The sequence below is a fragment of the Carcharodon carcharias genome, chromosome 1 (assembly GCF_017639515.1).
Source record: "Carcharodon carcharias isolate sCarCar2 chromosome 1, sCarCar2.pri, whole genome shotgun sequence".
In the NCBI taxonomy this organism is placed as follows: domain Eukaryota; kingdom Metazoa; phylum Chordata; class Chondrichthyes; order Lamniformes; family Lamnidae; genus Carcharodon; species Carcharodon carcharias.
The window spans coordinates 257,229,846-257,246,316 of record NC_054467.1 but is presented as its reverse complement, the minus strand read 5'-3'; the positions used below and the strand labels follow the sequence as shown (position 1 = coordinate 257,246,316).

Sequence of the window (16,471 nt, the reverse complement as noted above, 5' to 3'; positions counted from 1 at the left end):
CCACAAGTGGTGGTTGGCAAAGATGAGAGCGCTCAGGATTGGAGGTAACCTTGTGACATGAGTCAGCAATTGGTGGGGAGGTAGGAGACGGAGAGCAAGGGTAAAGGGAATATTGGTTGACTGAGGGGGAGGGATAAGTGCTGTTTCTCAGGGCTCTGTACCAGGGGCCTCAGCTTGTCACCAGAGACGTCTATGACTTGGTTGAAGGAATAAAGAGTAGCACTTCCATGTTTGCAGATGACACAAGATGAGGAGGAGTAAATGGAGGAGGAGGTTATAAAGGAACAAGGGACATTTTGGAAAATGGTGGCATAGCGCTAATGTTGCTGGACTAGTAATTCCGAGTACCAGGCTGAGACTCCGGAACACAGGTTCAAATCCCATTATGTTAATTTATATATCTGGAATTAAAAGCTAGTCTCAGTAATGGTGACTGTGAAACTATCATTGATTGTTGTAAATACCCATCTGGAAGGAAATCTGCCATCCTTACCCGGTCTGCCCTACAACATTTTTATATCTGTGGCCACTGCTTTTCTTTACATTCATGGGATGTGGGCGTCGCTGGCTGGGCCAGCATTTATTGTCCATCCCTAAATGCCCTTGAGAAGGTGATGGTGAACCATCTACAAGGTACAAGTCAGGAGTGTGATGGAGTACTCCCCACTTGCCTGGATGAGTGCAACTCCAATAACACTAAAGAAGCTTGACATCATCCAGGACAAAGCAGCCCACTTGATTGGCACCCCATCCACAAACATTCCACTCCCTCTACCACCAGCGCACAGTAGCAGCAGTGTGCACTGTAGGAATTCACCAAGGCTCCTTCAATGGCACCTTCCAAACCCACACCCACAACTACCTAGCAGGACAAGGACAGCAGATAGATGGGAACACCACCACCTAGAAGTTCCCTTTCAAGTCACTCACCATCCTGACTTGGAAATATATCGGCCGTTCCTTCACTGTCGTTGGGTCAAAATCCTGGAACTCCCTCCCTAACAGCACTGTGGGTGTACCTACACCACATGGACTGCAGCGGTTTAAGAAGGCAGCTCACCACCACCTTCTCAAGGGCAATTAGGGATGGGCAATAAATGCTGACCCAGCCAATAAAGCCCACATCCCGTGAATGAACGAGAAAAAAAATCCCAAGTCTGAATGTTTTCTAAAGGTGTATTTACTGCTAAGGCAATAGCGATGTTTGGCACAGGGTTTTCTGAGTGTTGCTGAGGCAAAGCAGACACACTGGGGAGGTTCTATCATGGTGCTAGTGTGATGGTGTTCTATTGTTGGGCAATAATGAATTGACATAGAGACAGCCCTCCTCACTGCCTGATGGGCTATACGTTCCTGTTGAGCTACAGGCTGAGAAAGTGAATCCAGGTTGGGGTCAGGACACTGGGAACTAGAGCTGGGATGTGGACTGGAATCACGATGAATTGACTCGCAGGGCATCCACCCGCAAATTCGCGTTAAGCGCAGCATCGTAATAGCTGAGGAGGTGCCATTCCCACATGATTGCATCCTCTATGTGACCCAATATGCCTGCAAACGTGGTCTATGTCAAAAAAACCCCACGGATTCAAATGCCGTACGAAAGTACGGTAGAGCTGGAAATGCGTGAAAAAGTGTTTATTCGATTCGTTCGCACCTTATAATGACCTGTCCACGTAAAAGGCTGGAGTTTGGCGTTGAAAAATGTCGGGACCTAGCTCCGGAAAATCCCTTTCTGCTCGGGCGAGCGGCAGGCATCCATCGGACTCTTCGGGGTAATCGGTCTCCTCGGTCGAAGAACGAACGGCATCCGCGATGGCTTTATCTGTCAGTTCCGTCCTGCAGCTTTTGGCATTGTCCATGTTCACGGACATTTCCGTGGTTGTCTCTGCTGGAATTTCCATGCTGGCCTCCCGCAGGCGCCCCATACCCCACACCCTTGTGTGGCCTAACTCTGCCCGGATTGGTCGGCCCCGGTCACAGGACGAGCTTAGATAAGCTCATCTAAGGCAGAGTTATCAGTGCGGAATTCCGGCTTATGACAGGCATCCTTCTAATGGGATTTGCTATTCTGCCGACGGCAATGGTTGACGGCTTTGACGTGACCAGGATTTTGTGTCACCCGAGACTGACTCATTGCAATTTCACTTTAGATGGCACATCCCCTTAAAATGTTACACCGCAGATGGAGGCCATTCAGCCCACTGTGGATCCCCTCTCATGGGTCTCCCAATCCAGGTCTTTGTCTTCAGGAAGGAAACACTGGGAGAGGAGGCAGGGGGAAGTGATGTGAGGAACAGTTTTAAAGCCATAGAATTGTAGAACCATCATGGGAATTTATGGTGCAGGATGAGGCCATTCAGCCCATTCTGCATCTTTGAAAGAGCTACCCAATTAGTTTCACTCTCCTTGCTCTTTCCCCATAGCCCTGCATATTCTTTCATTTATTCATCTAAATTCCTTTCGAAAGTTACTGCCAACAGAGGAAAACAATGGCGGAGTAAACAGACTGGACAAGGGATGAATGTGTTTATTTTCCTTTGCCCACCCCCCTCCCCCCCTCAGGGAGCTGATGAGTTTATGGGCCGATGTATCTGCCGACCATCCCTGGAGCCCTCCCCCAGGCTGGCCTGGTACCCAGTGAGAAGAGGAAACAGAAACGCGGGAGAGCTCCTGGCCGCCTTCGAGCTCGTTCAAAGGGAGAAGGTACGTGAAACATAAAATCAAGCACTCTTACCTCAGCACACACAACAACAACAAGGGATATTTAATGTGGTGAAACAGTGCAAGGTACTTCACGGAAGGGTTATGAAGCAAACTTTGGCACCAATGTGCACACGGAGATATTTGGTCAGATGTGCAATGGCTTGGTCGAAGAGGTAGGTTTTAAGGAGTGTTCTAAAGGTGGTAGCGAGCCGGAGAGCTTAGTGAGAGAATTCCAAAGCCTAGCAGGGGAAATCCAGAGCTGAGTGAGGGAATTCCAGAGCTTAGTGAGGAAATTCCAGAGCTTAGTGAGAGAATTCCAGAGCTTAGTGAGGGAATTCCAGAGCTTAGCAAGAGAATTTCAAAGTTTAGTGAGAGAATTCCAGAGCTTAATGAGGGAATTCCAGACCTTAGCGAGGGAAATCCAGAGCTTAGTGAGAGAATTCCACAAGTTGGCGAGGGAATACCAGAGCTTAGCAAGAGAATTCTGGAGCTTAGTGAGAGAATTCCAGAGCTTAGTGAGAGAAATTCCAGAGTTTAGCGAGAGAATTTCAGAGTTTAGTGAAAGAATTCCGGAGCTTAGTGAGAGAATTCCAGAGCTTAGTGAGGGAAATCCAGAGCTTAGTGAGAGAATTCTACAGCTTAGTGAGGGAAATCCAGAGCTTAGTGAGAGAATTCCCCAGCTTTGTGAGGGAATTCCAGAGCTTAGTGAGAGAATTCCAGAGCTTAGTGAGGGAATTCCAGAGTTTAGTAAGGGAACTCCAGAGCTTAGTGAGGGAATTCCAGAGCTTAGTGAGAGAATTCCAGAGCTTAGTGAGGGAATTCCAGAGCTTAGTGAGGGAACCCCAGAGCTTAGTGAGAGAATTCCAGAGCTTAGTGAGGGAATTCCAGAGCTTAGTGAGGGAATTTCAGAGCTCAGTGAGGGAATTTCAGAGCTTAGTGAGCAAATTTCAGAGCTTAGTGAGAGAGTTCCAGAGCTTAGCGAGGGAATTCCAGAGCCTAGAGAGATAATTCCAGAGCTTAGTGAGAGAATTCCAGATCTTATCAAGGGAATTCCAGAGCTTAGTGAGAGAATTCCAAATCCTAGCGAGGGAATTCCAGAGCTTAATGAGAGAATTCCAGAGCTTAGTGAGAGAATTCCAGAGCTTAATGAGAGAATTCCAGAGCTTAGTGAGAGAATTCCAAGTTTAGTGAGGGAATTCCAGAGTTTAGTGAGAGAATTCCAAAGCTTAGTGAGGGAATTCCAGAGCTCGGGCCCTAGGCAGCAAAAGGCACAGCCACCGAATGATGGAGCAATTCAAATCAGTGATGATCAAGAGGCCAGAGTTTGTTGAGCGCAGATCTCTCAGAGAGTTGAAAGCAAATTACAGCGGATGCTGGGAATCTGAAACAAAAACAGAAAATGCTGGAAAAACTCAGCAGGTCTGACAGCATCGGTGGAGAGAAAATAAACAGTTAACATTCTGAGCTCGTATGACCCATCAGCTCTGAAGAAGAGTCATACGGACCCAAAACGTTAACTTGTTTTTCTCCCCTCCGCAGACCTGCTGAGTTTTTCCCTGCATTTTCTGTTTTTATTTCGGAGAGTTATGGGCTGGGGGGAATTACAGAGATAGCGAGAGGCCAGGCATGGAGCGATCTGGGAACAAGGGTAAGAATTTTAAAATTGAGATGTTACTGGACTGGGTGCCAGCGCAGGTCAGCGAGCACAAGGGTGGGTGAACGGGACTCAAGTGTGAGTTCACGCATTACACTGTGATATTATACGTTCGAATGTGGGCTGGGGTGGAGGCTAGCAAAGGAGGGCCTGTGTCTACACCATGGCCTTAACCGTAAAATAGTAAAGGTGAATCCACAGGAATATCGGCCTCTAGTCTAAAGCAGCTCTTCACGTCGGTCACTAAAAGCTGCTCTTACATTCTGGGCAGGGTACATCAAAAAGATCTGGAAAAGTCAATAGGACTAAAATTCACACAGTGCGATGTAAAGTGTATAATAAGGGATTGGTCGCTCATTGTGTGAAGGATTAACAGGCATTCTTTTCATTCTTGAGGGATTTACTCGTCTTTGTCCTGCCTGTCCCTGGCTCAGTGGGGAGTACACTTGCCTGTGGGTCGAAAGGTTGTGAGTTTGAACCCCGTTCCGGAGATTTGGGGCGGAATTTTAAGGCCCCTTTGCTGTGGGGAGGGGGGGGCACAAAATTGGGGCGAGCTGTTCAAAAGCCCATTGACTTCGGCAGGACTGGAAAGTCCCGCCAGCAGGGAGCGGGGGGGTGGCAGAATTCCGCCCCAGTGAGCTCATGGTGCAGGCTGGCACTCCTTGAGTGCGGCACTGAAGGAGTGGTGCCGCACTGCCGGAGATGCCGCCTTTTGGACGAGACTTTAAACTGCCTCCCGATCGTTCCCCCTCAGGCGGATGCAAAAAGATCCCGTCGCACTATCTTGAAGGAGCGCAGGGGAGTTCTCCCCGGTATCCTGGCCAACACTCATCCCCGTCGTTATCATGTTCCTGCCAGTGGGATCTTGCTGTGCACCCAGTGGCTGCCCCCCCGCCCCTCCTCTCTCCTCCATTCCAACAAGGACTGTGCTCCACGGAACGTCCTGAGGTTGAAAAGTAAGTGGGAACCTTGACCTTCAGCGACCACTGCTGCCAATAATCTTTAAGCTGCCCGCCGGCCCCTCCTCTTCCTTCAGCAGAATGCCTTCTCTCAGAGTGGATCAGTGCCTCCACTGAAAGAGCAAACAAATAATGTCACCCTGAATGTATGAAATGATTGTCCAGTCTGAGGCTTCCTCTCCCAGTCCCACTCCTTCTTACACCAATTGCAGTGTCAGTGAGGGTGTCCGGTCACTGTTCAGTGTAAGGAGGAACATTATCGGTGCTAACAGGGTTGGAGAGATGCTGGACTAATACTTTAGAGCCAGGATATCAATATGTCGCTCACCTAATTGTCCTTTGTGTCTCTTTTGTCCATACAGCGTACAGTCCACCATATTCCTGGCTTGCAGGTAAGACAGTATGGCCGACATTACTGAGCGGTAATCTTAACCTAGCTCACCTGCGTTAGATACAGAGGAAAGCTCCCTCAACCCTGTCCCCATCAAACACTCCCAGGACAGGTACAGCACGGGGTTAGATACAGAGTAAAGCTCCCTCTACACTGTCCCCATCAAACACTCCCAGGACAGGTACAGCACGGGGTTAGATACAGAGTAAATCTCCCTCTACACTGTCCCCATCAAGCACTCCCAGGACAGGTACAGCACCGGGTTAGATACAGAGTAAAGATCCCTCTACACTGTCCCCATCAAACACTCCCAGGACAGGTACAGCACGGGGTTAGATACAGAGTAAAGCTCCCTCTACACTGTCCCATCAAACACTCCCAGGACAGGTACAGCACGGGGTTAGATACAGAGGAAACCTCCCTCTACACTGTCCCCATCAAACACTCCCAGGACAGGTACAGCACGGGGTTAGATACAGAGTAAAGCTCTCTCTACACTGTCCTCATCAAACACTCCCAGGACAGGTACAGCACGGGGTTAGATACAGAGTAAAGCTCTCTCTACACTGTCCCCATCAAACACTCCCAGGACAGGTACAGCACGGGATTAGATACAGAGTAAAGCTCCCTCTACACTGTCCCCATCAAACACTCCCAGGGCAGGTACAGCACGGGGTTAGATACAGAGTAAAGCTCTCTCTACACTGTCCCCATCAAACACTCCCAGGACAGGTACAGCACGGGATTAGATACAGAGTAAATCTCCCTCTACACCGTCCCCATCAAATACTCCCAGGACAGGTACAGCACGGGGTTAGATACAGAGTAAAGCTCCCTCTACAGTGTCCCCATCAAACACTCCCAGGGCAGGTACAGCACGGGGTTAGATACAGAGTAAAGCTCTCTCTACACTGTCCCCATCAAACACTCCCAGGACAGGTACAGCACGGGATTAGATACAGAGTAAATCTCCCTCTACACCGTCCCCATCAAATACTCCCAGGACAGGTACAGCACGGGGTTAGATACAGAGTAAAGCTCCCTCTACACTCTCCCATTAAACACTCCCAGGACAGGTACAGCACGGGGTTAGATACAGAGTAAAGCTCCCTCTACACTGTCCCTATCAAACACTCCCAGGACAGGTACAGCACGGGGTTAGATACAGAGTAAAGCTCTCTCTACACTGTCCCATCAAACACTCCCAGGACAGGTACTGCAAGGCGTTAGATACAGAGTAAAGCTCCCTCTACACTGATCCCATCAAACACTCCCAGGACAGGTACAGCACGGGGTTAGATACAGAGTAAAGCTCCCTCTACACTGATCCCATCAAACACTCCCAGGGCAGGTACAGCACGGGGTTAGATACAGAGTAAAGCTCCCTCTACACTGTCCCCATCAAACACTCCCAGGACAGGTACAGCACAGGGTTAGATACAGAGTAAATCTCCCTCTACACTGTCCCCATCAAACACTCCCAGGACAGGTACAGCACGGGGTTAGATACAGAGTAAAGATCCCTCTACACCGTCCCCATCAAACTCTCCCAGGACAGGTACAGCACGGGGTTAGGTACAGAGTAAAGCTCTACACTGTCCCCATCAAACACTCCCAGGACAGGTACAGCACGGGGTTAGATACAGAGTAAAGCTCCCTCGACACTGTCCCCATTAAACACTCCCAGGGCAGGTACAACACGGGGTTAGATACAGAGTAAAGTTCCCTCTACACTGTCCCATCAAACACTCCCAGGACAGGTACAGCACGGGGTTAGATACAGAGTAAATCTCCCTCTACACTGTCCCATCAAACACTCCCAGGACAGGTACAGCACAGGGTTAGATACAGAGTAAATCTCCCTCTACACTGTCCCCATCAAACACTCCCAGGACAGGTACAGCACGGGGTTAGATACAGAGTAAAGCTCCCTCTACACTGTCCCATCAAACATTCCCAGGACAGATACAGCACGGGGTTAGATACAGAGTAAAGCTCCCTCTACACTGACCCATCAAACACTCCCAGGACAGGTACAGCACGGGGTTAGATACAGAGTAAAGCTCCCTCTACACTGTCCCATCAAACACTCCCAGGACAGGTACAGCACGGGGTTAGATACAGAGTAAAGCTCCCTCTACACTGTCCCCATCAAACACTCCCAGGACAGGTACAGCACGGGGTTAGATACAGAGTAAATCTCCCTCTACAGTGTCCCCATCAAACACTCCCAGGACAGGTACAGCACGGGGTTAGATACAGAGTAAAGCTCCCTTTACACTGTCCAACCACTGAGAGATTACGAATGGCTTCTTTTCCATCGATGTATTAATTTTTCGACCATTTCAAAATTGTATGGGCAAATGGAATTCTACCTATCAGTTGCCGAATTACTGTTTTATTCCATCCCCCTTGGAGATCTCAGCCTCTGGTGTCTCCATGCCTGTGAGACCTGCCCCCGGGAACATCCCACGATTTCTTTTCCCATACTTCAGTTTTCTAGCTATATCAGAAATCTCCTGTACACTGCCGCCTCCTACTGGTGTTTAGGTGAAAGTTTGGCATCTGTACCCCTGAATGGTTGAACAGATACTGTGGTTGGTCAAACAGGGAGTGGGACATTGACAATGCCCTTTCATCAGTCAGCAGGAATGAACGATAGGATGTTGGTCACTAATGCCCCATCTTGAGGGGCTGTCCCGAGACCAGTTTCACCCAGTTTTCATTAGTGGAGTGGAAGAACAGCTTGTCGTGGAGGGAAGGGAGGATTGGAGCTGGCAGGCAGGTATCAGTTGTCCTCTGCTGCTCACCTTCCCACTAACAACAGTGAGGACACCATAACTTCAACCCCGAGGGGCCGTTGGGGTCAGTGCGGCACTCTGTACCCCACATTCTGTGCCAACTCACTGCATAGCATCCATAGACTAGTACAGCTAGTACAGTGAAAGGCCATTCGGCGCATAGATCCTGCGCTGGCTCATTCAAACAGCCGTCTTGTTCGTCCCATTCCCACACTCCTCTCACCCTACCCCTGCCGTTGTTTCACCTTTACTTATTTGTCCCATTCCCTTTCCAAGGTTATTATTGAAACTGTATCCATCGCCCTCTCAGGCGGAGCATTTCAAATCCTAATCACTCTTTGCATAAAAAAAAAAGAATTTCCTCATGTCACGCTTGGTTCTTTTTGCCAATCTCCTTAAACCCGTGTCCTCTGGTGATCAACCCGTCAGCCGTGAGAAAAATAATCCATGTTGTTAACCCTCCCGTGATTTTAAACACTGCTATCAAATCCCCTCTTGGCCTTCTCTGCGCTCGGGAGAAAATATTTTTTTGACGGGGAGTGGGCATCACAGATAAGGCCAGCACTCGTCACCCGTCCCTAATTTGCCCTTACCCAATGGGCAGTTAAGAATCAACCACTTCGCTGTGGCCAAGTGAGGAAGGCATGAGTGGATCAGGTCGGTTTTTATAACAGTCGTTTCATGGTCACCATTAATAAGGTGGAATTCCAGATTGTTAATGGAATTTAAATTCCACCAGCTGCTGCAGTGGGATTTGCACCCACATCCCTAGGGCATTAGCCTCAGCCTCTGGATTACAAGTCCAATGACGTTACCATTACACCACTGTCCCCCATGGTTAACAGTGTCTCTGTTTTCACCTGAATGAGCGAGAGACTGGCACAGTAATTGCCTGTTAGAAATGTTGCAAAATCCATTTCGTTCCTTGCACTAACAAGGATTTTCTTTCATTGTTTCTCAATGCCTGGACCATGCTGCCATCTCAAGGAGGAGTTTAGCACACTGAAGGAGGTAAGGGCAAAATATGTGCCACCCAATGGCTCTCAGTTTGTGTCCCGCTGTGATCTATCACTTTGCAGGGAGATCAGCTTGATTAGCATGGGAGTTGGGAAGGAAGTTGGGACTTGGGACAAGTGGAGATAGAGAGGCTGGTCCATCATCAGTCTCAGGAGGTGGTAGATTTGATGGGCTGAATGGCTTTGTCCGATTTCCTGGCTCCTTTTATTTAAAAATAATTTAACTAACCTGGTGCCAAACCTCTTCCTGCAGTGGATGTCCACAAGAGGGGGAGAGAATGAGTTTAACTGGAGAGTTGTGTAAGAACGCCGCTCTTGGCCTGATCAGATCATCACTTGTGCCCTCTGAGTTGAAAGAAGGGAGGAAATAAAGGGAGAAAGAAAGATGGGACTGACTTTCCTTTCATTCGTGGGCTGGGGGGCATCACTGGTAAGGCCGGCATTTATTGCCCATCAAGAAAACAAGGTGATACTCAGCATTCTCCAAGGCCGCAATTTTGATGTGACTGAATGGTTTGTTCAGCCTTTTCAGAGGATAGATATGAGTCATCCACATTACTGTGGGTCTGGAGTCACATGTAGACACACAAAAGCAGAAAGAAAAATGTTTAAGCCTTGCATCAGTATTCGAATTACCTGGAAGCCTGGGGAGCCTATCATTCCCCGTTGCTTTCTCCATGGCAATGCCTCGGCCAATCAGAATTGACCTGCCAACCAATCAGCGCCCTTTACTCCTGTGGTATAAATTGTTGTTTGTTTTTTTTCGAAATTTGGCATTCTTGTGTTTGTCCTGGTGAGTGCAAGAGGAAAAGAATAGTGTCGATGCATTTAAGGGGAAGCTGGACCACGTATGAGGGAGAAGGGAATAACTTGTAACGAGGGCAGATTCCAATAAGAAAAGGCAGGGAAGGCTCGAGTGGGGCATAAAAACCAACATGGACTGGTTGGGCCGAATGGCCTGTTTCTATGAAGTATACCGGATTTGATCCTATGTAATATATTCCCTAAAACTTAGAAGAATGAGAGGTGATTTCGCTGTAACCTATAAAATTCTTAGAGGGCTTGACAGGGACTATTTGCTTAGCCAGAGAGTCTGGAACTAGGAGAGTCACAGTCTCAGAATCAGAGGTCGGTCATGTAGGGCTGAGATGGGGAGAAATTTCTTCACTCAGGAGTTGTCAATCCTTGGGATTCTCCCTCCTAGGAGGCTATGGATACTCAATGATTGGGTATATTTAAGATAGTGTTGATAGATTTTGGAGTAATTAGGGAATTAAGGAATACGGGGAGAGTGTGGGAAGGCGGAGTTGAGGTTGAAGATCAGCCATGACCTTAGTGAATGGTGCAGCAGGCAAGAGGGGCCGAATGGTCTAATCCATCTCCTGTTTCTTAAGTTCTTATTTGAACTCACTTTCTACTGGGTTATCAGCCCAGGCCCTCTGTGATTATTCCCGTCTCCTATGACGGTGGTTTGCGCCGTGGTGGTTAACTCTGTGTTAAACAAGGCCTGGTGTGACCCAGGGGCCTCGCTCTGTCCTGACAGTCTCTGCCACATTTACTGCAGAGGGAGACAGCGGGCTGGGAAGGTGCCCGATTCCGCTGGCCTTTGTTCTCCCTGGGCCCGCTTCTCGGCCAGCTGAGCTTTCCCTTTCTGTCCGCCTCTTCCACCGCCCTTCCAAACAGGCAGCGCATCACCACCTTCTCAGGGGCAATTAGGGACGGGAAATCCCGGTGACACCCACATCCTGTGAAAGAATAAAAACAAACAGGCAGCCTCGAGAGGTCCCGGCCGTCAGCGACTGTCTCCCAGCTGTCAGTGTCAATGTCCACCATCTTCATATCTCACTCACAGGGGTCCTTGTAGCGGAGGTATGGACACCCAGGAGGTTGTGACCCAGTGACCAGCTCACTGTACAGAATGTCTTTGGGTGTACAGCCATCATCCATCCGATGAATGTGGCCGAGCCAGTGCAGGCATCATTAGCTTAGCAGTGAGTGTCAGCTAATGGAACTAACACACTCCAGGATCTCTGAGCTGGTGACTTTGTCCTGACGAGAGATACTGAGGATACTGGGACTGTTCAGCCTTTTGTCCTACTGATGATAGGTTTTCCAGGTCTTACCAGTGAGGGTGCAGGTTCGGTAGATTCACAGTTTGACGCTCTCTGTCCGTTGTTCCACACTCTCTTACTCAGTCCGGACCTAACAGCTGCAGCTTTTGTGATGTTTGCGTGTTGACTTCAGCATCAAGTGACAGATTGCTGGCGATTGTGGGGCATAGATATGTGAAGCTGGTGGGCAACCTCCAGTGTCACATTGTCAATGTTGATAGATGGGGGAGTGTGGCAGCATCCTGGGCATGACATTGGTCTTCTTGATGCAGAAAGCCAAACCGAGCTCTTTACAGGCATGAGGGAGTCTATCCATCTGCCACTGCAGGTGTTGTGGGCTATGGAATGGCGGTGCGGCATCGTCAGCGCTGAGCAACTCTCTGATGAAGACTTGGCGCACCATTGTCTTGGATCTCAAGCGAATAATGATGAATGGCTTTCTGTCGGCTCTGGTCTGTAAATAGACGCCCTCTGTCGATGGCCTGAAGACACACGACAGCAGCAAGGAGAAGGATATGTTAAAGAGTGTTGGTGCCAGAGCAGAGCCCTGTTTGACCCCACTCTGGATCTCGAAGGGTCCCAACATTTCCCTGCCATAGGCGACCTTCCCCATCATGTTGTCAGGGAAAGAGGAGATCACACTGAGCAGCTTCAGAGGGCAGCCCGTTCTCGCCAGCAGCTTTAATAGAGGATAGTGGGGTAGTGGTATTGTCACTGGACTAATAAGCCAGGGACCCAGGGTGATGCTCTGGGGACCCAGGTTCAAATCCCACCACGGCAGATGGTGGAACTTGTATTAAATAAAAATCTGAAATTAAAAGTCTAACGATGCATTGCCAATTATGGTTAAAAAAAAACCCATCTGGTTCACTAATGCCCTTTAGGGAAGGAAATCTGCTGGACTGACCTACAGGTGACTCCTGACCCACAGCAATAGGGTTGACTCTTAAATACCCTCTGAACAAGGGCAATTAGGGATGGGCAATAAATGCTGGCCCAGCCAGAGAAGCCCACATCCCATGAGAGAATAAAAAAATAAATTGATCACCTCTAGCACACATGGATTTGTTAATCCAGCAACATAACCAATATCCCTTAACCTCTTCAGTTAATTCCTGCCCCTGACTGGAAAATCAATCAAGGAGATGAGAAGCAGGAGACTGATGTGGAGAGGGACTCAGTTACAAGGGAAAATGGAGCAACTTGGCCCATGAATTTCCTCCCAACTTGCCGGAGCCTTCCCGGTGCAGGGTGGCAGTTCTGGAATCTTTCCTGTGTAGCGCCGCAAGTTCCAGAGTCTTTCAAGTACAGGGAAGCAGCTCTGGAGTATTTCCAATGGAGGGCAGCAACTGTGGAGTCTTTCCAGTGCAGGGCAGCAGTTCCAGAGTCTTTCCAGTGCAGGGCAGCAGTTCCAGAGTCTTTCCAGTGCAGGGCAGCAGTTCCAGTGTCCTTCACAGTGCAGTGCAGCAGTTCCAGAGTCTTTCCAGTGCAGGGCAGCAGTTCCAGAGTCTTTCCAGCGCAGGGCAGCAGTTCCAGAGTCTTTCCAGTGCAGGGCAGCAGTTCCAGTGTCCTTCACAGTGCAGGGCAGCAGTTCCAGTGTCCTTCACAGTGCAGTGCAGCAGTTCCAGAGTCTTTCCAGTGCAGAGCAGCAGCTCCAGTGTCCTTCACAGTGCAGTGCAGCAGTTCCAGTGTCCTTCACAGTGCAGTGCAGCAGTTCCAGTGTCCTTCACAGTACAGGGCAGCAGTTCCAGTGTCCTTCACAGTGCAGTGCAGCAGTTCCAGAGTCTTTCCAGTGCAGAGCAGCAGCTCCAGTGTCCTTCACAGTGCAGTGCAGCAGTTCCAGTGTCCTTCACAGTGCAGTGTAGCAGTTCCAGTGTCCTTCACAGTGCAGGGCAGCAGTTCCAGTGTCCTTCACAGTGCAGGGCAGCAGTTCCAGTGTCCTTCACAGTGCAGTGCAGCAGTTCCAGAGTCTTTCCAGTGCAGAGCAGCAGCTCCAGAGTCCTTCACAGTGCAGTGCAGCAGTTCAAGTGTCCTTCACAGTGCAGGGCAGCAGTTCCAGTGTCCTTCACAGTGCAGGGCAGCAGTTCCAGTGTCCTTCACAGTGCAGTGCAGCAGTTCCAGAGTCTTTCCATTGCAGAGCAGCAGTTCCAGTGTCCTTCACAGTGCAGGGCAGCAGTTCCAGTGTCCTTCACAGTGCAGTGCAGCAGTTCCAGAGTCTTTCCAGTGCAGGGCAGCAGTTCCAGTGTCCTTCACAGTGCAGGGAAGCAGTTCCAGTGTCCTTCACAGTGCAGTGCAGCAGTTCCAGAGTCTTTCCAGTGCAGAGCAGCAGCTCCAGTGTCCTTCACAGTGCAGGGCAGCAATTCCAGTGTCCTTCACAGTGCAGGGCAGCAGTTCCAGTGTCCTTCACAGTGCAGGGCAGCAGTTCCAGTGTCCTTCACAGTACAGGGCAGCAGTTCCAGTGTCCTTCACAGTACAGGGCAGCAGTTCCAGTGTCCTTCACAGTGCAGTGCAGCAGTTCCAGTGTCCTTCACAGTGCAGTGCGGCAGTTCCAGTGTCCTTCACAGTGCAGTGCAGCAGTTCCAGTGTCATTCACAGTGCAGGGCAGCAGTTCCAGTGTCCTTCACAGTGCAGTGCAGCAGTTCCAGAGTCTTTCCAGTGCAGAGCAGCAGCTCCAGTGTCCTTCACAGTGCAGTGCAGCAGTTCCAGTGTCCTTCACAGTGCAGGGCAGCAGTTCCAGTGTCCTTCACAGTGCAGTGCAGCAGTTCCAGAGTCTTTCCAGTGCAGGGCAGCAGTTCCAGTGTCCTTCACAGTGCAGGGCAGCAGTTCCAGTGTCCTTCACAGTGCAGGGCAGCAGTTCCAGTGTCCTTCACAGTGCAGGGCAGCAGTTCCAGTGTCCTTCACAGTGCAGGGCAGCAGTTCCAGTGTCCTTCACAGTGCAGGGCAGCAGTTCCAGTGTCCTTCACAGTGCAGTGCAGCAGTTCCAGAGTCTTTCCAGTGAAGAGCAGCAGCTCCAGTGTCCTTCACAGTGCAGGGCAGCAGTTCCAGTGTCCTTCACAGTGCAGGGCAGCAGTTCCAGTGTCCTTCACAGTGCAGTGCAGCAGTTCCAGAGTCTTTCCAGTGCGGAGCAGCAGCTCCAGTGTCCTTCACAGTGCAGGGCAGCAATTTCAGTGTCCTTCACAGTGCAGGGCAGCCGTTCCAGTGTCCTTCACAGTGCAGGGCAGCAGTTCCAGTGTCCTTCACAGTTCAGGACAGCAGTACCAGTGTCCTTCACAGTGCAGTGCAGCAGTTCCAGAGTCTTTCCAGTGCAGAGCAGCAGCTCCAGTGTCCTTCACAGTGCAGGGCAGCAGTTCCAGTGTCCCTCACAGTGCAGTGCAGCAGTTCCAGTGTCCTTCACAGTGCAGTGCGGCAGTTCCAGTGTCCTTCAAAGTGCAGGGCAGCAGTTCCAGTGTCCTTCACAGTGCAGGGCAGATGTTCCAGTGTCCTTCACAGTGCAGTGCAGCAGTTCCAGAGTCTTTCCAGTGCAGAGCAGCAGCTCCAGTGTCCTTCACAGTGCAGTGCAGCAGTTCCAGTGTCCTTCACAGTGCAGTGCAGCAGTTCCAATGTCCTTCACAGTGCAGGGCAGCAGTTCCAGTGTCCTTCACAGTGCAGGGCAGCAGTTCCAGTGTCCTTCACAGTGCAGGGCAGCAGTTCCAGTGCCCTTCACAGTGCAGGGCAGCAGTTCCAGTGTCCTTCACAGTGCAGGGCAGCAGTTCCAATGTCCTTCACAGTGCAGGGCAGCAGTTCCAGTGTCCTTCACAGTGCAGGGCAGCAGTTCTAGTGTCCTTCACAGTGCAGTGCAGCAGTTCCAGAGTCTTTCCAGTGCAGAGCAGCAACTCCAGTGTCCTTCACAGTGCAGTGCAGCAGTTCCAGTGTCCTTCACAGTGCAGGGCAGCAGTTCCAGTGTCCTTCACAGTGCAGTGCAGCAGTTCCAGTGTCCTTCACAGTGCAGGGCAGCAGTTCCAGTGTCCTTCATAGTGCAGGGCAGCAGTTCCAGTGTCCTTCACAGTGCAGTGCAGCAGTTCCAGAGTCTTTCCAGTGCTGGGCAACAGTTCCAGTGTCCTTCACAGTGCAGGGCAGCAGTTCCAGTGTCCTTCACAGTGCAGTGCAGCAGTTCCAGTGTCCTTCACAGTGCAATGCGGCAGTTCCAGTGTCCTTCACAGTGCAGGGCAGCAGTTCCAGTGTCCTTCACAGTGCAGGGCAGCAGTTCCAGTGTCCTTCACAGTGCAATGCAGCAGTTCCAGAGTCTTTCCAGTGCAGAGCAGCAGCTCCAGTGTCCTTCACAGTGCAGTGCAGCAGTTCCAGTGTCCTTCACAGTGCAGTGCAGCAGTTCCAATGTCCTTCACAGTGCAGGGCAGCAGTTCCAGTGTCCTTCACAGTGCAGTGCAGCAGTTCCAGAGTCTTTCCAGTGCAGTGCAGCAGTTCCAGTGTCCTTCACAGTGCAGGGCAGCAGTTCCAGTGTCCTTCACAGTGCAGGGCAGCAGTTCCAATGTCCTTCACAGTGCAGGGCAGCAGTTCCAATGTCCTTCACAGTGCAGGGCAGCAGTTCCAGTGTCCTTCACAGTGCAGGGCAGCAGTTCCAGTGTCCTTCACAGTGCAGTGCAGCAGTTCCAGAGTCTTTCCAGTGCAGAGCAGCAACTCCAGTGTCCTTCACAGTGCAGTGCAGCAGTTCCAGTGTCCTTCACAGTGCAGGGCAGCAGTTCCAGTGTCCTTCACAGTGCAGTGCAGCAGTTCCAGTGTCCTTCACAGTGCAGGGCAGCAGTTCCAGTGTCCTTCACAGTGCAGGGCAGCAGTTCCAGT

At 50.4% G+C, this 16,471-nt stretch overlaps 1 protein-coding gene across 4 annotated transcripts in view; it reads left to right on the top strand.

The window, feature by feature from the left end:
- Positions 1 to 16,471, top strand: part of dysf (dysferlin, limb girdle muscular dystrophy 2B (autosomal recessive)) — a 375,567-nt gene that overhangs the window by 283,887 nt on the left and 75,209 nt on the right. For all 4 annotated transcript variants that reach the window (XM_041186042.1, XM_041186052.1, XM_041186062.1 and 1 more), the window contains exons 33-35: positions 2,563 to 2,703; positions 5,679 to 5,708; positions 9,496 to 9,519. In XM_041186042.1, the coding sequence (XP_041041976.1) occupies positions 2,563 to 2,703; positions 5,679 to 5,708; positions 9,496 to 9,519 (195 nt within the window). The remainder of the gene's footprint in view (positions 1 to 2,562; positions 2,704 to 5,678; positions 5,709 to 9,495; positions 9,520 to 16,471) is intronic.